The following is a 22,957-nucleotide window of genomic DNA, read 5'->3' as shown; positions in this document are numbered from 1 at the left end:
CAACATCACTAATCATTAGAGAAATGCAAATCAAAACTACAATGAGGTATCACCTTACACCAGTCAGAATGGCCATCATCAAAAAGTCTACAAATGCTGGAGAGGGTGTGGAGAAAAGGGAACCCTCTTGCACTGTTGGTGGGAATGTAAATTGATACAGCCACTATGGAGAACAGTATGGCGGTTCCTTAAAAAACTAAAAGTAGAACTACCATACAACCCAGCAATCCCACTACTGGGCATATACCCTGAGAAAACCATAATTCAGAGTCATGTACCACAATGTACATTGCAGCTCTATTTACAATAGCCAGGACATGGAAGCAACCTAAGTGTCCATCGACAGATGAATGGATAAAGAAGATGTGGCACATATATACAATGGAATATCTCAGCCATAAAAAGAAATGAAATTGAGTTATTTGTAGTGAGTTGGATGGACCTAGAGACTGTCATACAGAGTGAAGTAAGTCAGAAAAAGAAATACCGTATGCTAACACATATGTATGGAATCTAAAACAAAACAAAAAATGGTTCTGAAGAACCTAGGGGCAGGACAGGAATAAAGACGCAGACGTAGAGAATGCACTTGAGGACATGGGGAGGGGGAAGGGTAAGCTGGGACGAAGTGAGAGAGTGGCATGGACATATATACACTACCAAATGTAAAATAGATAACTAGTGGGAAGCAGCTGCATAGCACAGGGAGATCAGTTCCGTGCTTTGTGTCCAACTAGACGGGTCTCATAGGGAGGTGGAAGGGAGACACAAGAGGGAGGAGATATGGGGATGTAGCTGTATATATAGCTGATTCACTTTGTTATACAGCAGCAACTAACACACCATTGTAAAGCAATTATACTCCAATAAAGATGTTAAAAAACAAAAAAAAGAAAAAGAGGTGTGTATCTGTTAATCCCAAGCTCCTAATTTATCCCTCTCCTGCCTCCCCCCTTTAGTAACCATAAGTTTGTTTTCTATGTCTTTGAGTCTGTTTCTTAAAACAGATTTTTTGTGTATTTAATTCTGCTCTCTTATTAACGTTGTAGAGTCAGAGACGCAGTCTTATGAACCACTTTATCAATGGAAATGAACAACAGATGTTTTCAATGTTAGCAGACTATTGGCAGCATATAAATTGGCAGTTCATTGGAGACCTTAAGAACCTGGAAAAGTTTAAAAATAATGACACTGAGGGTTCCGACCCACCCCCCCAGTCTGAGGAAAATGGTGGTGAGAGCATAACAAAGGTGTTTATGTTGGGTATAAACTGTTCTTTCATTTAGCAAACTTTGTGATATGTTTATAAAGACACAAGAGAAGTAGACACACCCAGAGTGGTTTATAAGCAAAAGAGCTCATAACCGTGGTATGGAAGAGGCCTTTTCTAGAACTCACAGAATAATCTCTCTAAAATTTCATTCCTGAAAAAGAATAAAAGTTTTTATTGATAAGGAAATGAGAGACTTAGGTAGTAACCATTGTTTCTGTAGATATTTGCTATTTTGTGTCCTTTCTAAATACTTTGTCATCTGTGCATAGCCTATTATTGAAATACAGGACATTATTCAGAGCTGAAGGTGCATATATGTTCTCTAAATATTTGTCTTACATATACAGTGCACATATGTGGTTTTCATCAGCTTTAAATATGCTGGAAATTTCTGACTGGCCCCTTTTGTGAATACCAACCTCGGAACTATATGTGGTAACACAGTTCCAGACACTAGTCTTAATTCCTGCTCTGGCACAGATCTCTTAACATGGCAGGCTGAGTGTGAGGAAATCATGGCTAATATGTGTTCCTTTTGCCTTTGGGTAATGCTGTAACACAGATTGCTGTCAAGTAAATAGAGCCCAGTTTAAAGACCATTTTGATCAGGCAGTTAAGGAAATGATTAATTCCTTTTCATTTGGGCTGCATTGAGTGACGTCAGTATTTTCTGTAGTTTTTGCTCTTTGGATACCTTGGGCTTATGAAACAGTGACATGAGAAACATGTTCGGAAGCCTGGACTACTTGAAATGGTGTTAAAAATCTAAAGATCACGTTCAGGATGTAGGGTCCTCGTTTAAGGGTCCACTGATCTTATTACTCATTTTCCAGAAACACCCCTGGCTCTGATCATCTTTTTTTTTTTCTTTGACATTTTAGCTACCTGATATATTAGATTATCCAAATGAAAGTATCAATTGGATATTTCCCCTCCTTCCCCTTCTACCAATACCATGTTGGCAGATGAAAAGAAAAAAAGTGGTTCAAAAATATTTAATGGTGAAGTCAGATTCAACAGAAGCAGAGGTGGAAGAAAGAAACCTAACTGCTCCACTTTGAACACACATGTTTTCCATACACGGTGGGTTTTCTTCAGTTTTCATAATTACAATTTCAGGCAGCATCCCTCCACTCCAGGACAGTTATCCATGTGTGGGTGACCCATTTCCTGTGCATTTCCTTCCTCCCACCCACCTCTTGGCCACATTAATGCTACTTTGTGTCACAAACGATACCACAGGTGGCCAGAGCAGGTTTTGAAAAAGAAAAAAATGAAATGGAAACCTGTCAGTGTTGCTTTGTGTTAAATTAAAATATTTGGTGAGGAGAGGCCCAAACTCTTGGCTAGAATGAGACTTCTGAAAAACATGGGCATTTTGTAAATCTACACTGTTTCTTTCATGATCTGTTAATCAAGCATTAGCTGGCTGGATATCTCTGACGAGGTCGGAGGAGCAAGCGTTTGGCAGATGTGAACTTGGATATAAAGTGGAGAATATGCCCTCACTTCTGGCGTGTAAGCGATAAGCCAATATTGACTGAAATCCTAGACTAGACTTGGTTTAATGCATAGTCTTCTAGAGGCTTACAAAGGAGCCAAAATTCACACACAAGATTCAACATTCAACCACAGTTCAGGAGAATTCAGTAAGTTGAGGTTGGACTGTGTAGAACAGAATGTTTTTTTTATGTGTGTGTTGTGTGTTGTGTGTGTGTGTTGTGTGTGGTGTGTTGTGTGTTGTGTGTGTGTGTCTGTGTCTGTCTCTCTTCATTCCTAAGTTCAGGGAAGGGGAAGAGCTAGCCAAGTGGGAGGCAGTAGGTCCTGAGCTGTGCTCCAAAAACTGGGGAGAGAGGGGAGAGTGGAATTGGATCAGTGTAGTAATAGATGGTGGTGCAGGGCCTCAAGTGCCAGAAAGAAGTCAAGAAAGTGACAGAAAGTTACAAATGTTCATAAAATATATAAGCCCCTATTTTCAATGAAATTGATATTATCTGTGATGAAAAATGGGTACACCATTTGTCAGAATGAATCCATAAAACTACTCAAGTGTGTTTATAATGTTCAACAAAGGTATTAGAGGTATCTGCCACTAGTTAGCATTTGATTTTGAGGGGTAAAGTTTGGAAAGAGGTGAGCTTCCATTTAGGTTGTACTTAAAATAAAAGTCAAGTCATGGCTACAAAGCCTGGGACGACCTGACCTCTGCTACCCATTCTGATCTGCTACCTTTTATGCCATTTTCCTGCTCATCCACTAAGCTTCAGCTAGACCCCATCTTCTTTCTCTTTCTTCAATGCACTCATCTGTTTCTCACCTTATGGCCATTGCATTTGCTGTGTCCTCTACCACGACAAGGTCTAAGCTCTTGGGCAAGCCAGCTCTTTCTCATCAGTCATATCTCAACTCACATTTCACTTTCTCAGAAACTGGGGTCTTTTCTGACCGTCCGCCCCAGAGAGGTGTGTACTCAGACTGCTCAGCATTGACCGCCATATTACCCTCTTCAATTCCTTTAAAACATAAGGAGTGTTCTGAATGGTCTTCCTTGTTTTCTTTATCATCTGTGTTTCCCCTTTAGAGAGGTCATGAGGACAGGGACCTCATCTTCCATGTTCACTGCCATACCCCAGCATGTAGTAAGTGCTCAATAAAGTATGTGTTAGATGAATCAGTGGCAGTGGGGTCTCCATTATGCTTAGAGCATACAGAGCTCATGTTCTCTTCGCCTCTTGAAGTGCTGAACTGTTACAAAGCAGGAGGAAGATAGTGAATGTTGAGGACCTGGGCTCGCGTTGCCATGGCAGTAGGCTACGGCACATCCCTTTTCCTTTGTTCTTCTGCTGAGCCTTAAGAACCTGGAAAACGCCACTCAGAGGGATATTTCATAGAGATGGACTTTGAAGGAGTAATTGTGTGGGTTGGGTGAATGCTAGTCAATTATATCGGGAAGAACTGCTGGTTTAATTGATTTCTTGATGTGTTTGTATGTTGTAGCCATTGTGGAATGAAATCACTACACCTAATGAGCTAAGATTCGATGCCTCTTCAGCCTGCCCTTCGAAGCCCTCACGCACATTTTCCTGTGCCTGTCCCCGTCTGGACTCTGCACTCTTCTAATCTCCCTTTTCAAAGTAGCACTGAACGAGTCTGTTGGCTCCCTACAAATTATGAGACAACACTCATTGTTAATTTGCTGAAAGAAGTTTGAAGAAACTGTTATTTTTTTCTCATTAATGGGTTTCTCACAGCAGTGGCACACCTCTGGCTGGCACCGTACAGAAGCTGCCGGGGGTTTTTTGCAGCCAGGCTTTTCTAGTTGCCTTTAAGAAATTATAATGTATATGTTCTTCAGTTATCTAGTTTGGGTTTATAAATGAAATGCTACAATCCCTTTTTATGTGTCATTAATACATGCTAACAATAAAACGGTGCACCCATTATTCTGCTGTTGAGATATACTTTATTTATCATGTTTTTCCGAAGGTATTAGAACAGGGCAGAACTGGCAGGAGAGATCTCTGTCTTGCTTTCCTTCTCCACATCTATCCTTCCTCCCTTCCCCTGTTGTCATGTTGGAGATCTGCGCTTCTACTTGAACAGACGATCCAGCAAATTCCTGTTAATTTAATGCATTGTCTTAAGTAGTAGGTGATTTTCCAGCCTCCTCACTATTTGGTAATCTGCAACGTCCAGTTCTCCCTCTTACACCTTTAGCACTGCAGTGACAACACACATCCCTGCCAGTCAGACATGAATATCGAAGGAGCCTGGAAGAGAGGCTACACGGGCAAGAACATCGTGGTCACCATCCTGGATGATGGCATTGAGAGGACCCATCCAGACCTGATGCAGAACTACGTGAGTATTTGCTGTGGTCAGAGCAGCTTCCCTCCTGGGAAACAATGGAACTCATGTTAGGATGCTCCAAAAGGGGGAAAACCACTGAAAAATGCAGCCAGCGGGTACAATAGGCTCTGCGTGTTGCTGCCATCTTATAAAGCATGCACTCTTGGAGGGCAGGAAGCAGGAGATAAGGCTATCCCGCTATCCACTTCTGTGTGCCTTTGATGTTCTGATGACAAAATGCAGGTGATAAGGTAGCAGAAACCCCAGCACCAATCCCACGTGCTACTGACAACATCCACTCTTCTCAGCAGTTCATCCATGCAGCCAGATAGCACTCCTTGTTTCCTTTATGGAGAAAGTGTGCTTAGAACTCTTCTCAAGTTATTCCGCGAGTCTCGTTCTCTCTCTGCCTCTCCGTTTTTAAAGGACAGTAATGAACGGCCTCCCAGTAGTCCTTAGGAATCAGTCAATTCCCTTGCTTAAGAAAGGACTGAGATTCCAGGACTCAGAACATAAGGTGAGCCCAAGGTCACAGAGCAAGTGAAAGGGCTGAGACTCAGTACTTTCACTGAAAACCACAGTCTTGATACCCAGTGCCCACTGGACACTGGGGTCGGTTTCTGTCCCTGGGGTCCCCTTTACCACCATGATATTTCCTGCCTGGAAATAGGTCAATGACCCCTCTCTCTTCTACTCTCCAGACGCCTCCTTTTCCATCAGCTTCTCCTTCCTAAGTTTGGTTAAAAATGCCATAATTATCTCCCAATATGCCGTTCTCTGCTCAAATTTGTTTCTCATGACACCTTGGTGTTCTCCCTAAAATATCTCTTTTGTTACTTAAGAGCCTGCAGGGACTCCCTCTTATCTGCAGATGCAGCTCTCTGATTCCTGTCAGGACTCAGCAGAGACTCCTGGTGGATCCCAGTCAACACCAGTGCCTTCTAAGCTCTTTTCTGTTGACGACTGCTTCCACTAGAACCCTGGTATCACTGCATACCCACTAGGACTTCAGTCACTTTTACCTACGTCCCTCTCTGTCCCTTCATAACTCCTTTCAATCCCCAAACTTTGGTTGTATGAGTTTTCCTATATTGTATTTCATGTTGCTATTGAAAAAAATTTCAAAGTTGGTGATTTTCTCTCAGCTTGCAAGTTTCCTCTCACAGCCTTGAAAATACAAGCAGCTGTAAATCATGATGAAGTCAGGACTCGTATTGATCCTTGAGGAGGAAAGTCAGGGGCCAGGGTGGGAAGCTTTGCTTCGTGTTTACGGAAGGTCCCCACAGAAAACCCTAGGCTATAACTGGAGGACCACATCTCCTCAGATTTTTCTCTTCTCTGTTCTATATTCATCACCATTAAGGGAGTAGTGTCAGCAAGCCCAGCCCATCTCACGGTGCCCTGAGCTTGTGGAGAGTTCTGAGAGGGGCCCGGCCCATAGCTTCCCGTTGCACATTAACACAAAGGACCCACCATCCTCGCAGGCCTGCTGCCTTTCTCTCCTCTTTGCTCCTCGGTAACTGGTGGACACGGCAGTGGCCCATCGTCCTGGACTCACTCAGAATGGACATGGCCTTTTCCTTAAGGCGGACATACTGTCCTCTTGAAATCTGCTATTTCCCGTCCCCCTCTCTCTCCGTCGCCCTCTCTCTCTCTCTCTCTTCAGCGTGGGAAGACATGGTTTCCCTGCACTGTGGGAATGACTCCCTGTATCTGTCTCTCTGACCATCTCTCCTCTGGCTTCTTTCTCATCTAACGCTTCATCTTCTCATGAAACCATTTAGGTAGCGATTGCCATATATGCTCTCCAATGTTTATTTTTCATTTGCTCAGTCTCACTTATTGCATGACACGTACTCTCTGTTTTCCTTTTGTCACTCAAACCTGAAAAGATTCTCTTTTTATCTTTGCAAATAAAATACTTCCAAGTCACTTCCTTGACACATCAGAAACTACCACTGGCTCACACAGCCACCCGTATTTCTGACCTACGAAGACCTTCCTTCACTCAGGACCACCCAGTATCACCTTATACTTTTATCAACTTGAACTGCTTTGCCTCTCAGTATTCTACCCTGTTGCCCTTTTTGTTTCGACAATTCAGCTAAGAAACTTCACAAATCAATTTTTACAATGAAATGTTTAAACAGTTTCTCCTAAATTAGATGATTTTCCCTAAGGTTGAAAACAGAGAGAGAGAGAGAGAGAGAGAGAGAAGGAACTGCAAGTTCATTTAGTTCTCATTTGTACGGGACACTTGATTGGCTGCGCTTACCCTGCCTCCAAGCACACTCAGATAAACTTGTGTCTCTTCACAGAATGGAATTTCAGAGCTAAAAAGGAACTTCAGTTCAGCCTCCTCATTTGATAGGGTAGACACTGAGGCCTGAAGACTAAAGTGAGTTAGCCCAGGTCATATAAAGAACAGAACTGTGCCTGTCCACTGCCTAGCAAAGAAGTCTTTCTTATCGTATGCAGTACAGTTTTTACAGGGTGTTCCTACTCGCCACTGCATAGAAGTGCATTTGATTAAACACAAAGAGCCTTAACCTAAATGTGATTGCATTCTTTACCTCTTTCACTTTTTTCTCCCTGGAAAGAAAATTCTCCACAATTCACCTGTGCAATTAGCAGTACTGGTGCCCTTTTGATTCTCCTAATGTTACAGCTGGTGAAGAGTAGAGAAAAGCACATTGGATGGGGTGGCTGGGTTCCAGTCTTAATTCCATAGGCAATTCGTTTCATGCCTTTGGCCAAGTCACGTAACCTGTCTCGGGCTTCTGTTTCCTTATAAGTGAAATTGCACAGTATTGTCCTTCATGCTCTAATGACTGCTGAGGTGGGCTGCTTTGTATGTTCCTTTGTACGGAAAGCAGAGACTTATCACCTTTATATGTCATGTGTATTTTGCTTACTCCCCCCAAAAAATTCAGACTCCATGTACTTTAAGTTATTTTCAGAAACAAGAGCCTTTGATAAAGACAGAAAACAAAGATAGCATTTACTTTCACTAAAACTGATAACAGAAATAAATCATCATAAAGCATCAGAAAATTCAAAACATCCTAAATTAGTTCTATCTATGATGATATAAATTTGGATGATGGAACAATCCATTAATTTTTTTTTTTTTTTTTTTAGTAATTTGAAGATTTTTCACAATCATTTAAAAAAGCAAACAAATAAATTCAGCTTTGGTTTCAAAGAAACTTCTGCTTCATTTTGAAACTTTCACATATAACAAAATTTTGATTATTATTTTGGTTGGGGCAAAAGACCTTTTGGTGTTAGTACGAAGTCTTGAATTGTAGACCCTTTTACAGTAGATAAAACATCTGAAACCAGACAAATATTGCCTAATAGAGGTCCCAAGATACCTGATGTAATAGATTTCTAATAATGATTTTTAATTGGCTTGCCAATTATTTGTGAATGATTTCTGTCTCCAAAAATCTTTGAATTGTGATAAGGAATTTGCACACTCAAGAAATGAAGTAAGGAATACAGAGAGAGTCGGCGAAGAATAAATCACTGTCTTCTAGGTGTTCTAGCAGTACTTCGCAGAGAAGGTGGTTGTCGAGGACATCTTCAAAGCACTGGGGTGAGGGGTCAGTGCTAGGTATGAGGGAAAAGCGCTGGCAAGAGCGGACTGGACACGTCTTTGGTCTGTAGAGAGTATTTCTTCACCTTCATGGGGAAAGATATGACACTGATTATTACAGAACAAGGCATCCTGACACCACAGGACCATGAGTGTATTATTTACTCTAATTACTCTCTTGCAGAAATGTGTTTAAGGAGGCATGAGCCTTCAGGGGCATGGCTAATTAATGAACGTCTGTCTCCTTTCTCTCTCTCCTCTGTGACCATAGGATGCTCTGGCGAGTTGTGACGTGAATGGGAACGACTTAGACCCCATGCCTCGTTATGACGCGAGCAACGAGAACAAGTAAGGCCCAAGTGGGGGTACCTGGCATGTGGCCGGCAGGGAGCTTTGTTTTCTGCTCTTGCGGAGGGAAGTGTTTTTTTGAAAATCTTTGGTAACAAATGATCCCTAATTTGCTCCAAGATAAACAAGTGTCTTTCGGCTAAAGCTTCTGGATATAAAAAGGCTTACTATGGTCCACATAGTAAGAATGGTTGCAGAGAGAAACTCTGGGGAATGACTTGAGGGTGCGGTTGGGGAATATCGTTCCTCAGGTGTTCATTGGCCTGTGACCCATTTGTTTAGGGATAGGGGTGCTAAAGGGAGAGGCAAAACAAAGTGCCCCCCGAGAGGGTTACTTTATTCTGTTAAGTTCAACGCATTTGATTGAATGCTGTGCTTGAGGTCTCTGCCAGTGCTTTCTGATTTGCTTCTTTTTCGCCTCTACTTTGTAGCGATTGTGTTTTTTACTGATATACCTGAAATACCTCTATGGTTTGCCACGTATGGAACACATTACCTTTCTTATCCTCACAGGCAAGAGCCTTAGAAACCCATGGAACCACGTTTACACTTTCCAGTTAGTACGGTAGTTTTCTTGAAAGCAAATGAAATACACATCCATTTCTTGCTTACGATGATCCAGGTATTTTTAAAAGATTAGTAGGTGTTTCTAATCTCTAGATCACATTAACTTTTTTGCTTTTACTGCACAGTTTCTCCAGGATAATGCTGTGATTTAGATACTATCATTTGAATTTTTATTTACATGTTTTTGTTTGGAATCACAGAAGTTATAAAGAGAGGTGTTTTATCCATTTATTATGTACTATTTCTAGCCTGCATTTTTCTGTAGGGAAAAGTTTCTCAGCTGGTATTATTTAAGTAAGTCAATAAGTTTAGATTAAACCAATGCGGCCTAGATAACTGTGACTGTACATGGGTTTTTCTTTTTTTTTCCCCCTCTTCTTACCATTTACAAAGAAGCCTCAAAAAAGTTACTGTGAAAAATGCTGTTTTTTAATATTAACGAGTCAATTTATAAATCAAATTCAGTGGTGAAAGCATTAACATACAAATTGATGTAGATAGAATTTTCCAGAACTTTCCAAACAAAAAGAGAAAGGGCCCTAAAATAAACTGGATCCTTTTCTTTCAAGCCTGGTCATTACTGTCTAGATTACACTGTTTAAAGTTATGGTCAATTTCACGCAAAGGGTTACAATTTGAGACAATGTGAGCTAATTTATTTAACCTAATTTGCAAACTATCATGAAACACTGAAGAAGAAACTCCCAAGCTTCCATACTTAAAAGGTCACCGATAAATTTCACTCTCCAGTCCATTCTGCTCTAGTGTGACACATATACTCCTAAAAATACTCGCACTCTGCAAAGTCTAAAACCATAGAGTATTAGGAAAAGCTTAGAAGCTTCATCAATGACACACAGAAAAATGATAGGGACCTATTAAAAATTATTCATGTTAACACTTTATTCATGTTAAGTGGTTAAGAAATTTATAAAACTATAATAAATGTGGCACTTAATCGTTTTTTTAAATTTTTTAAATTTAAAAAAGTCTTTTGTTAAATTATCTTATTTTAAATTCAGCCCTTAGATGTGAAGGAAAAAACAAGGCTCAGACAGGTCAAGTGGATAAGGGTTAAACAGGTAATAAGTGATGAAGAAGTTAGGAAGCAAAGAATCAAACTCAAGTGGTTTGTTTACAGACTCTTGCTCTGCATATTATACGCAAGGCCAGAGCCCTTATGGTAATGAAAAGGAACATGATCCAAGTATCTTTCATTTAAATGAGTTGTAACTGGAGATAATTGGTTTCAATAACAGTAAATTTGAGAGGAAGAAAGGCTGAATTATTGACCAGAATATTTGGAGAATACAAGAGTGCTGAGCTGACCTTTGACATCCTGTCATAAAGAAGGCTCGAGACTGCATGCCAGTCTGATACTTCAAAATAGTAAGGATATGATTCATAGCTAGGCTGGGTTCAAAGTCCGTTTCCATCAATTTTATACTTAATCTGTGTCTTATCATTATGAAATTAAATTCTAACTAGTATGTTTATAATAAAATTCTCTTGTGACACTGACTTAAGCTGCACTGTTCTTTTTAAATTTTTTATACAATTTATAAAGTTTACACTCCATTTACAGTTTTTACAAAATATTGGCTCTATTCCCTGTGTTGTACAATACATCCTTGTAGCCTATCTTACACCCAGTAGTTTATACCTCCCACTCCCCGACACCTGTACTGCCCCTCCTGGCATTTCATCTTGAATAAGACCTGAAATTTGCTTATGGAAGTGTGTACCCATTACATCTACTTCTACTCACATGCCTGCCACTCTGTGTGCAAGAAAAAAAGAAGAAAAAAGAGATAAAGATGAAAACTTTGAAGAAGAACAGAGAATAGAGAGGAAAATAACAAAATAGGCTGGGAGGAAGGGGGAAAATAAGCAGAGTGGAGGATACCCTCCAGGATGGTTTTTGGAAGCATGGCAGCTTGCAAGTTATTCTGAAGTGGAAGGAGGGTTATCTGAGGTCAAAGAGGAAGTGACAGCACCAGATGTAGACACATGTGGACCATTGTGCTCCTAAGGTGTGCAGCTCTGTGTGTTTCGTGCATTCCTATAGCGCTCAGTGCAACTAGGTATGTTTTCTACAGTCACCTAGAGTTTCTGGGACAAAATGGTGCATAAACAAATGCAAATTTCACATTGTACTCAAATCACTCTCTAATATATCAATGTTATTGGAAGAAATTTGTGTTTTCAAGGCAAACATGGTAGTAGAACTGATTGTACCGTATCTTTTGGCTAAAGTTATCCCATCAACATTTGGTGTAAAAAAAAAAAACAAAAAAAAAAACATTTGGTGTATAGAGAAAAGATAAACAGGAAAGCTAGAGGAAAGTCGAGATCAAGTTAACACCCACAGTATCCTTGTATAGGGTGTGAAGGGACAAGAGACTGTAGGTGGAAACTGAAAATGTATTGTGCCCTGTAGCCAGTTCTGTCTGAATCTACATGTGGTGACTTTTGCATCAAAACTCAGTGGTAATGGTGGCTCTTCTCCAAGGGCGTGTCTGTCCTGTGACTGACAGTACTAACTGCAAAGGCTGTGTGTGAAGACAATTCTCTGAGTGATGGCTTTTTACAGGCTGCCTTTTAAAAACTGTATCCTTTCTTGAGGATTCCTTTCCAACTTGGCAGCTCCCCAAGACCTTTGTCCAGGAAGAGTCACTACCATCCCGCTTCCTCTGGGGTATTCTAGTGTGTCCTGCTTTGACTCATTCTAAGTACTGTTCATGGTTCATTGAGTGCAGTGTGGGTTTGAGTGTTGGAGGACACAGGCATTGTTCTGGATGTGTGCTTAGGTTTGTAGCCTTGACAGTGAAATAGGGCATTTTCAGAGGGGCAACACTGCCACGCCTACCTCTGTTTTATGAAAATCAGCAGTCACCTGGGGCATCAGATGTCCCTTTATCTCCTATCAGTACTGCTGCCCAATTTTTTCTTGGCCAACCACAAGCATGTATTCAGACATTTAGGGTTAAAGTATCCTCTCTGCTCATTAGACCATAATTATAAATATGATTGATGGATCTGTCTTTAAGTGTGGATCCACAGATAGATAATTCTGTTTCAATAGAAGTCATTTGGCATCAGGAAATAAAGAGTGGTTTGTAGTTTAGGAGAGTTGACTTTTATCCTTGGTTCACCTTAATAGCTTTATGGTCTTTAGGCCTAACTATTCTGAGCTTTAGTATTTTAAAAAATATCTAAAATGGGCATAATAATACTTCCAAAGATTAGCAATAAAACATGTAAAACACCAAGCATAGGGCTGACTATCTAATAGGCACTAGGTAATTATAGCTGTTATTATAATTATGTGTTCAATTCCTATATCCAGTTCTCGATAAATAATCAGTTAAAACTTACAACTATCTCAAAATATATGTGCATATGAACATTTCACATTTCAAATAAGACTTGGAAGTCTTTGTTTATTTCCAAGGTTAGAGGTTTAGATATGTTTTCTGCTTCTTCAGGGGCTGGGAACTGTGGCTCATTTGGTCTACAGTAAATCTGCTTTTCTTTAATTCCAATACTCCATCTCCCTTTAGTGGACCATGAGTCCTTGAATCTGAAGTGAGTTAGTGAGGGGGAGGAATTTCTAAACATTGCCTGAATGAAAAAGTTGAGGCATATGCTGTGCAAGTGCCTCCTCATTGTACAGTCTGACCAGTAGGCTTCAGAGCATATTGGAATTATTTACACCTAGGTGCGTTTGTTCATTCATTCAGCAGGTACTCATTAAGACGCTACTTTTGTGAATGGCTGTGTGCTAAATGCTTGGGGGATACAATGATGCAATGATATAGGCTACTAACTAATAGGTTGAATTAGGAGATGACTTAGGAAGAAGCTGTAACCTGAAGGGTTTTGGGTCCTATAGTTGGCTCTTCCTAACTGTAGGTGTGGAACCTGAGGATACAGAGGGTTAACTGAACCGTGTCATTTTGTATAAGGAACTTGAGCTTCCACGGAGTTTGGTATCTGCAGGGGGGGCCTGGAACCAATGTCCCATGGATACTGAGGGATGACTATACTAAGAGACAATGCACCCTCAAAACTTTATGCGGATCATATCTCTCAGATTTACCTGATTACATTTCTAGCACTAAAGCTTTGGGGTGAAGAAAATCACCTCTGAAGTAAAAAAGTTATAAAAATCCTTTTCTTATTGCTTTTTCAAGTCCCCAGATGGTGGAGTGTCAAACCTAAATAACAGATGCTAAAGAAATAGCATTATTAGGGGAGACCATGAAACCTGTTCTCCCATTCCGCTTTGCCTCCATTCGTATTAACTGGTAGAATAAAACTGACTGCATTATTCTAGGCTTAAAATAGAAAACGCCTCCCTATAAATGAAAGTCTCCTGGCATTTCATACTACTACTCCCATTTCTGATAAATGAATTATTGATGTCTGAGTTAGATTTTTCCTTCCCTAGGTTGCTTCTTTTTAAATATTCCCTGTGCTTGAGTCATAGCAACATATTTAGTGGGAGATGAGACCACAATGCGTATCTTGAATGTGTGATATGTGGGCCCAGAATCTAATTCCCTTTCAAAACAAACCAACCTATAGGTTAAAGACTCATTTCCAAAAGGAATGGATTTTTCATTTTTGTTGCTTATCTCTGTTTCCCTGAAGATTTAACCAGGGTGGATGGAAGTACACTTCTGCTCGTCTTTAGTGTCCTTTTCACACATCATTTCTGGTTTTTAGAATGTCGCCATGTTGTGTGGCCTTTTCTTTCTCATCCCTGCGGATGAGGACGGTTGTCGGGAGATAGCGTTGCAAAGCAAAGCTGATAAATGTAGGCAGTGTTGTCTACCTATACAGGAACTATTTTAACTCAATACTAGAGAGAAAACCACACTTTAAATCTACCACCTTAACAAATAGAAGCATTATTTCTTCATACCCAGGATTTAGCCAAACATGTTCAGATAAAACTATCCTATAGCTAGGTAGCTCAGACAAAACCTACCAAAAAGAAGTGAGGCCATTATCAGAGGCTGATTTGTTTTTTCCATATATTTTGAAAATTTTCCCCTAACCCTTTCGCAAAATAACACTACAATGTACTATATAGTGTTACTTGATCAATGATTAGTGTGTGAATTTATATAATGCTGACTACAAATGTATGTACCAGAGACCAAATGTGTACAAAAGAGACAATTGTGAAAAATACCTGATCCTTTTCATATACAGCTATAGATTGTACGTCCATGAAAGAACCTGCAACAAATATTGTAGAAAATTTGTTTCTATACCATAGATTCATAATGTAATATGTTGAAATAAGTAACATTTTGGACCATCTTTTAGGTTCTGGGAAGTGGTCTCGGTCTGGGGCCTCACAGAAAGTTGAGTAACAATAGGAAATGGCTTCTCTCGGACCAGAAGCCAGCCATCCCGTCCCTTCCCTCACCAGCTGGTAGTCACAAGTCCTGACCATCCTCACCATTTAAATCCTTCTCTTTAATAGTTCTCCAAAGACTCGCCCGCCCCACCTGCCCCCATTCCATCCATCCACACTAGCCTTCTGTTAGTCTAATCCCCTTCTCTCACCTGCATCCTTGGAAAATCTCCTAGATGGTTTCCCTGTCTCCAGTCTCAACCCCATCCTGCTGCCCAAGTGATATTTTAGAACCAAAATAAGAATATTAAAATTTTGTAATATCTTGAAATTTTGTTAAAATGCAAAACCCTTCATGACCCCACTCTTCCCTCAAGTCTGCTCTACTCTCTGTCCACCCCTTCCCCCCACTTTATTTATCTACCCTGCAGGACTTGCGGGGTTCCCCAAAGGTGCCACACTTGTTCAACCTCCCACCATCTGCACCTGCATAATTCCTTCTTTCTCTGTCACTCGTGTCACTTCCCCTGTGAAGCCTTCTCTCATCTCCTGCATCTGAGTTGGATGCCCTCCAGTGAGTTTTCACAGCATCTGCGAACTTACTTCTTTTATAAAAACCTTCGCTATTGTAAATGGGGTCACATATACCAAGATAGGGAATAGAGAGGCAAGGAAAGATACTGAGAAGATGTCTTCCAGTTTAGTATGGGTTATGAAATGTCTGTTCAGTCATACAAAAGTTACAAGAGTGCCTACCTTGACTGGCTTGTCTAGATGAATTAGCAAAATGTGTCCCAAAGTAGTAACTATTAAATGGTGTTATATATAATGGACCTTGTGCTGGATAGCTTTATTTTTTTACCCTCTACCCTGCTCTGTACCCCAGAAAGCTGACCTCTGAGGACTGCATTAAGGGACTCCCTTGCCCTCTGGCTTCCCATTGGGTTTGGCCAATGGAACACTCAAGCAGGACATCAGTGGGATGCAGAAGGGTAAAGAAAAGGTATTTATTCTCTGTTCCCTCCTTGCTGAGCCACTGGGGGTTAGCTGCGTCCCAAAAGATCATAACTCCCCTTAGGTGGCCCTAAGGCTGACCTCCTAAGGATTGCCGTTTGTGGATTCAATGACCACTTCCTCCCCAGGGCTTCTTAGATCCAGGGGTTTCCCAGTGTTGCTAGCCCAGAATGCTGCATTCTTCCTTGCATCTGCCAGGCATCTTTCCTTGCCTCTCTATTCCCTATCTTGGTACACGTGACCCCATTTACAATAGCGAAGGTTTTTATAAAAGATGTGAGTTCGCAGATGCTGTGGAAACTCACTGGAGGACATCCAACTCGGGAGAGAAGGCTTCACAGGGGAAGTGACATGAGTGGCAGAGAAAGAAGGAATTATGCAGGTGCAGGTGGTGGAAGGTTGAACAAGTGTGGTACCTTTTGGGGAATCCTGCAAGTCCTGCAGGGGTCCCCAAATCCTGTCTGCTTCTCTATGTAAGTTCCTTGAATACATTTTTTAATACTCAGATATAAGTCTCTGGAATAAGTTTTTATACCCAGTATAAAAGAGCACAGACACATCTAAGAAAGAAAATAACTATGTCCATAGGAGTTGTCTTAATGGCTGTTTATTTATTCTTTAATGAGAGCTGAGTAAATACAGAAAATGGTTATCTAACCTCAAATTCCTATATACCTGACACCTGAAGTGTAAGTATTTATTTTTATAAAATACTGTATTAATTATTCCAGGGCTCATAATCATGATAATGCAGCCTTCAGGCCCTTTGTTGTTTCCTTTGTCAGTTTCAATGTGTTCTCCTCAAGGATTTGGGGACATAATCTCTTGGGGCTCAGAGTACCAGTTTTGATAAAGGGTCTGATGCTATAGGTTACAGTAAGGTTTGGGTTTAATTTGTGCTAACCCACTGCACTATTGACATGAATAACTGGTCGTTGCTTCAATTTAAATTTCTTATTTAAAAAACAAACTCACAAATTCCTGAGGTCTCTAAAGCAGATGGAAATTGCAGTAAGGGAAAGAGATAAGTATCCTTTTTAAATATGGATTAAGCATTTGAGCAGGGTTCCAGACAGGTATATTTATTTACCTTTCTCTTTTCATCTTCTCCTCTAACCTCCACCTTGGATCCTTCTATTTTCTCATGTTTCCTTAGATCCAGAAATATGTAAAATCGAGAGCACGAAGACCTTGAGAGGTCAATGCTACCTGTGTGTTATTTGTATTATTACAGAGCAGTAGAGAAGGCATCCAGGACTTTTCAATTGTGATCAGCCAGTGTCCACAGACTGAACAGGAAGGCAGACTGAGGAGAAAAGAACCCTTGTTTTGTTTATCTCACTTGCTGTATAGATACCAGAAGAAGAACATGCTGAAAATATAATCAAACTGCAAACTGGTTGATGGTTCATTTCAGTATTAAGGTATTATTTAGATATTGGTTGCCTTCCTATTCAAATCAAATGCCCTCTAAGATAAAGGACTGAAGTTAGAATTTTGTTTTTACAAGCTAAAGGAGATGTTATAATTTTTATGTTTTAGCAGTACAGTTAATTACAGTAGAAGTCTATTGTTCCAGTGTACTTAAGTATGTGTGTGTGTAACATCTGTGGTAGCTGTGCATTTCAATTATAATCCTTAATAAAAGATGGAAAGGTAGAAAGTATGTCTTAGATCAGGACATATTTGCTTAGTTCTTATCTCATAAAATAGGTCACCAAAGAAGGCAAGGTGATAGAGGAAAAAAATGTCCTGATTTTGGGTGAGACCTGGGTACCAGTCCCAGCCTTGCTGTTCGTTATATCTATGGCCTTGGAGAAGCATTCTTATCAATGTCTCCTCCTGCCACATCAGTATCTTGATGACCCTGTTTGACTTAAAACAACCAAAAAATCCATAAGTCTGTGGGGTTGCTACTTGGCTGCATTTGAATGCAGTGTAAGCAGCTGCTAATACAGTGAGCACGTCAGTATGTTGTCTCATTTACCACTCACAACAACCCACAATTGGAGAGAGAGTCTGGAGGGGTGAAGTAACGTGGCTAATGTCACCACATGGCAGACGCACAATTTGAGCTCATTTGTTCCCATGCCATCTGTTCACCTGCATAGTTAATTAACCTGTGGTCAAGTAGATGAGAAATTAATTCCTGTGTTGAGCACATGCTTCAGTAAGTTTACTGCCTGGGAAGAACTGCGTTTACCAGAATGCCTTACTGCTGTATTCAGTAAATACCCAGCAGCCTGGCTTTACCAAATGCTGGTGCTCAGGGCCCTGTTTCTCCAGAGAGAGGGGATTGGTCCACAAAGGTTGGTCAACACCTTACATACACGTAACTTTGGCCAAGTAACAAAAATCCTTTATTACAGAAAATAATTGTACAGATCTGACTTCACAGTGGTATTTGTTCTATGGAAATCAATGAAGACCACCCAAATGACACTCTGGGCTAATTATTCGGAGCTTGCTATAGCAAGGGAGTCAGCTACTGTCACTTTAAGAGACTCAAAGGCAGGCACATGGCCCAGAAAGCTTTATAATGTAAAAACAAAAAACAAAAAATAAGAAGACTTCAGGTATGGTCTGATCAGAGGGTGCCATGTGGAAACTGGAGCTTGGGTCTCTGTTCTTAAACAATTCTACTAGTATATATTAACAGCTTTAAAAAAATTTGAATGAGTATCAGCTGGTCATCATGTTAATGTAGATAAATGTTTTGGTAAACTGTAAAATTGCCACAGGTATGGATGTTGTTAATCTTATTAAGGGTGATAAAGAGTAATAAGATAAAGTTTTAGTCTGATCCTCAGATGGCAGGTAGTTAATTTTCTCTCTATGGAGATATGGACTGTTTGAAGTTGGAATCACATAACCTAAGAGACGCTGTCCCAATGTTTTTACACTTACATGACAGCCCTTGAGAGTGCTCTGGAAATGTGGTCTGGGAAAGGAAGAATCTCTATAGGAGGAAGAAACTGAGACCAAGGAGAGCCTGTGGGAATCAGAAACCTTTTCCTGCCCTCAGACGGGTGTAGAGTCTTGAAGATGTGTCCTGCTTTGGGAAATGGTGGTGAATTATCTTGCCTATAGAACACCTAAAATAACTTGAAGGAATTGGGAGCAGTTGACTACTAGTGATTTTCCAGCAGATTTCCCTGAATCCCTGCTTTCTCTGCCTCATGTTCTCATCACAAGCTGCCATCTCATGAATTTTAGAAAAGACTGACCTTTGCTAGAAGAGTTTACCTCTTCCTATTTTAGAGATCCTTACACCATCTGCATATAATTTACGTATGCTAGTAAATGCATTTGAATTTGCATGAATTGCAGATAAAATACCTGTGGTGACATCCTGGGCTGAGAGTAGCTGACTACTACAGATTTTGTATGACCTTTTTGCTCTTGGTTGGTTTTCCCTTTCTGAGATTCATTCTCACTGGATCACACCCCCTCCGACACCTGTCTGGATTGCCAAATATAGACTCTTATTTTCTCCACAACCCTCCAGCAGCAACCCCCCTACCCCCGTATCACAAATCTCTCTCTCTTTCCACTGTCCTGATACCTTGATCTTCCCATAGGCTCTAGTATTTTGTTGCCATCGTGTAGAGAAAAAAGAACACATTTGTCGCCGGTAATCACCTGGTCTTGGCACCAGTGTATATAGTTTGTACTGGGTGATCTGACTAGAACTTGAACGGTTCAGCAGCTTTAACTGTGACATGTGTTGTTAATTTTATTGGCTATCTGACTCTTTCATAGAATTTATTTCCTTCCTAAATGAATGACAGATCCCTTTAATGCTTTTCAGAGGAGAGAGAAATATTTGAAACAAAAACACTTGTTTTCTTCTCTCTCTTATCCGCCCATCTCACGCAACACGTAAGAAGTACTGTGGGAGGCTGGGTAATGGAGCATCTGAGAAAGAGCTGGGGTTTGAATGAAAAAGATCAAAGAAATAGAGGACTTGATTTGGTTGAAATTTAATTCAAATGGAGGCAAAAGGGGTCCCCAAAGGGTCCCTACATCTCAGAAGCCACTCCATTAACAACCCTGCATTTGCCTCATCATCCGCAGTTTGAAGCATTACCATTTATGGGACAGCAGAGGCCCCAGTTATTGTGACTATAGTTTTCCCCAATAGAGAGATGCCATAGCAACTGTGGCTTAATTTTCGATAGGTTGAATTTGTGTCAAATTGTTCAGCCTCTACAGGGAGTAATACTAGTGGCGTTATAATGGTGGAACCACATTCTACAACATGGAAGTATGGGAACAAGACCTCTTTTGCTGGTGTACTTGTAGGAGTGTTCATTCGTATTTGTTGAAATCTTTGTAGCTCAAATGCAAATATGAGCAGTTATTCAGGTATGCCATTGCAAATTTTATGGATATTCTTTCTTCCAGATTTTATGATCATACGTACTATTTTTATATCAATTGATTCCATTTACCATCATCCAGTTTTCTCACAGTGTTTCTATGAGCTTCTGTTAAAATCCACATTGTAAAACTTTTTTCAACTCTAAGGTATACTAACTCCGTTTAATTCATCTTGGTTGAAACAAAATGCACACAACAACTTCATATCTGTTACGTTTTTTCCTTGTCTCTTGTCAGGGAGATGCTGTTTTCTCTTATGCTCAGAAAGTCAACTTTGTTAACAGTGGTACTCATCTTAAATTCACGTGTTTTTTAATAAGATGTATAGGTTTCTGAAATCTATATGAATATAGTACATATAGATTTCCCACACGTGTATTTGGAGTAAACCAGGACAATGTGAATGGGGGAGGAAGGCCCAAGTAACTGTTAGATAAGTTGTTTAATAAAATTGAGTGATCCTTTTCTAAACTGAGAGGATGTTTTGAGCCATACCAAAGCATAACTGTGCTGATACAGCGACCAACACTACATGTTGTTCATACTTGAAAAGTCACGGCTATGTCATCCAATGTACATGAGCTGCTTATTTGGTTTTCCTGTGAGCAGTTCTATAGCCTTGAGGAGCTTGGTACATAATTTGGGCGGGAGAGCGGAGAACAACTTTGTCCCCCAAAGAAACCCTGGCTATTTTTGCCTTGGGCTATAAACTCAGCACAGTTTAAATAGAGTTCAGCAGGGTCAGTATATGTTTTCCATGAGAGATGAGAAAAGAGAGCAGGTTTTCTGGTTCCCTCGACTGGCGTTAGTCCTTCCAAGCCATTTCAGATTTCACCTTCTCAAATACAGAGGAGCCTTCTACCAAGGATCATAATTTATTTAGAACTTTACAGTTCACAAAGCATTTTTACATATATTCTCACTTGACTTATAAAAATTCGTATCAGATAGGTAGTAGGTAGTTGTTTTGGTCCCCCAGTGTCTGCATTCTTTTTCTTTTTTAAACTTTTTTTTTTTTAATTTATTTATTTTTGTCTGTGTTGGGTCTTCGTTTCTGTGCGAGGGCTTTCTCTAGTTGCAGCAGGTGGGGGCCACTCTTCATCGCAGTGCGCGGGCCTCTCACTATCGCGGCCTCTCTTGTTGCCGAGCACAGGCTCCAGACGCGCAGGCTCAGTAGTTGTGGCTCACGGGCCTAGTTGCTCCGCGGCATGTGGGATCTTCCCAGACCAGGGCTCAAACCCGTGTCCCCTGCATTGGCAGGCAGATTCTCAGCCACTGCGCCACCAGGGAAGCCCTGCATTCTTTTTTATGTATAAGGAATATTCTGTCTTTTGAGTCTTGGTGGAGAGCCAAGACTGCTCTCCAGTATGGCGGCTGGAATTACCAGATCCAATAGTGATTTGCTCATCCGGCACCGCTCTAGTCTTGGACACGAACCATATGGTCTAGATTCTAAAAATCAGTAGCACATGTGCAGCCTGGTGACAGAAAGGGCCAAGTAAGCTCTCACTCACTTGCTTGTGTTCTTTCTTCCCACCCCCTCCTTCTCCCAGCAGATCCTCCCTCATACAACAGCCAGGTGTTTTTCTCGATCCTTCACCTCCATCTTGCTAATTCTGTGTTTTCTGTGTTCTCAACCATTCTGAGCTTCCCAGTATCCTTTGAACAAAGTACTTTTCTGCTTAACTCAGTTGCAGCAAAGAACCTGAAATGAAATGTTATTGCTGTCCCCTTTTTTCCAGGGGAAGAAAATAAAATTCAAGGCAGGTTTACATAGCTCATGAAAGTGAATCTGGCTTCCAAATTCATGTTCTTTGTATCACATAATGCACTCTAATTTGGAACATGATACTAGGTGTTCTTTTTTTGAATATAGTGTTCATAAGTAAGAGACACTTTTAATTCATGGCAGTAATTGTTATTTTTGAGAATTTAGTGCTTATGTTATGGCATATAGTTTCATTCAGAAAAGATTTTTTGAATACCTACTGGGAGAATAGCACTTAAAAATCAAACTGGTGATATACTTAGAATATGTAGAAATTTAAGGTTTGATCCATCACTTAACTAATACAGTTAAAACAAGCCATTGGGCAAGATGTGATTTGGAGACCATTGTTTTTCCAAAAGTGTTTCATGGAAACTTAGAGTCTGTTGATGGATCTTACAGGCTTTCCAGCTGTCACTCAAGAGGCTGTGTGGAATGGGTCTAGCTCCCTCTTCCTCAACTAAACTTCCCTTTTTTAAAAACCTCATTAAAATCTATTTTAGATGGTGGTATTTCTCATAAAACAAGATTTGAATTAAAGAGTTCTTTTTTTTTTTTTTTTAATTTTTATTTTATTTTATTTATTTATTTATGGCTGTGTTGGGTCTTCGCTTCTGTGCGAGGGCTCTCTCTAACTGCGGCAAATGGGGGCCACTCTTCATCGCGTTGCGCGGGCCTCTCACCATCGCGGCCTCTCATGTTGCAGAGCACAGGCTCCAGACGCGCAGGCTCAGCAATTGTGGCTCACGGGCCCAGCCGCTCCGCGGCACGTGGGATCTTCCC

The 22,957-nt window shown here is 40.5% G+C and overlaps 1 protein-coding gene across 3 annotated transcripts in view; it reads left to right on the top strand.

Moving 5' to 3' along the window:
- The window catches only part of PCSK5 (proprotein convertase subtilisin/kexin type 5), a 457,855-nt gene that overhangs the window by 116,625 nt on the left and 318,273 nt on the right, over positions 1-22,957 (top strand). For all 3 annotated transcript variants that reach the window (XM_082470900.1, XM_082470899.1, XM_082470898.1), the window contains exons 4-5: positions 4,991-5,134; positions 8,995-9,071. In XM_082470900.1, coding sequence (XP_082327026.1) covers positions 4,991-5,134; positions 8,995-9,071 — 221 coding nt within the window. The remainder of the gene's footprint in view (positions 1-4,990; positions 5,135-8,994; positions 9,072-22,957) is intronic.

The sequence above is a fragment of the Balaenoptera physalus genome, assembly GCF_965194825.1.
Source record: "Balaenoptera physalus genome assembly, chromosome: 7".
NCBI lineage: Eukaryota > Metazoa > Chordata > Mammalia > Artiodactyla > Balaenopteridae > Balaenoptera > Balaenoptera physalus.
The sequence above is the reverse complement of the archived record's forward strand: the minus strand, read 5'-3'. Positions and strand labels throughout refer to the sequence as shown.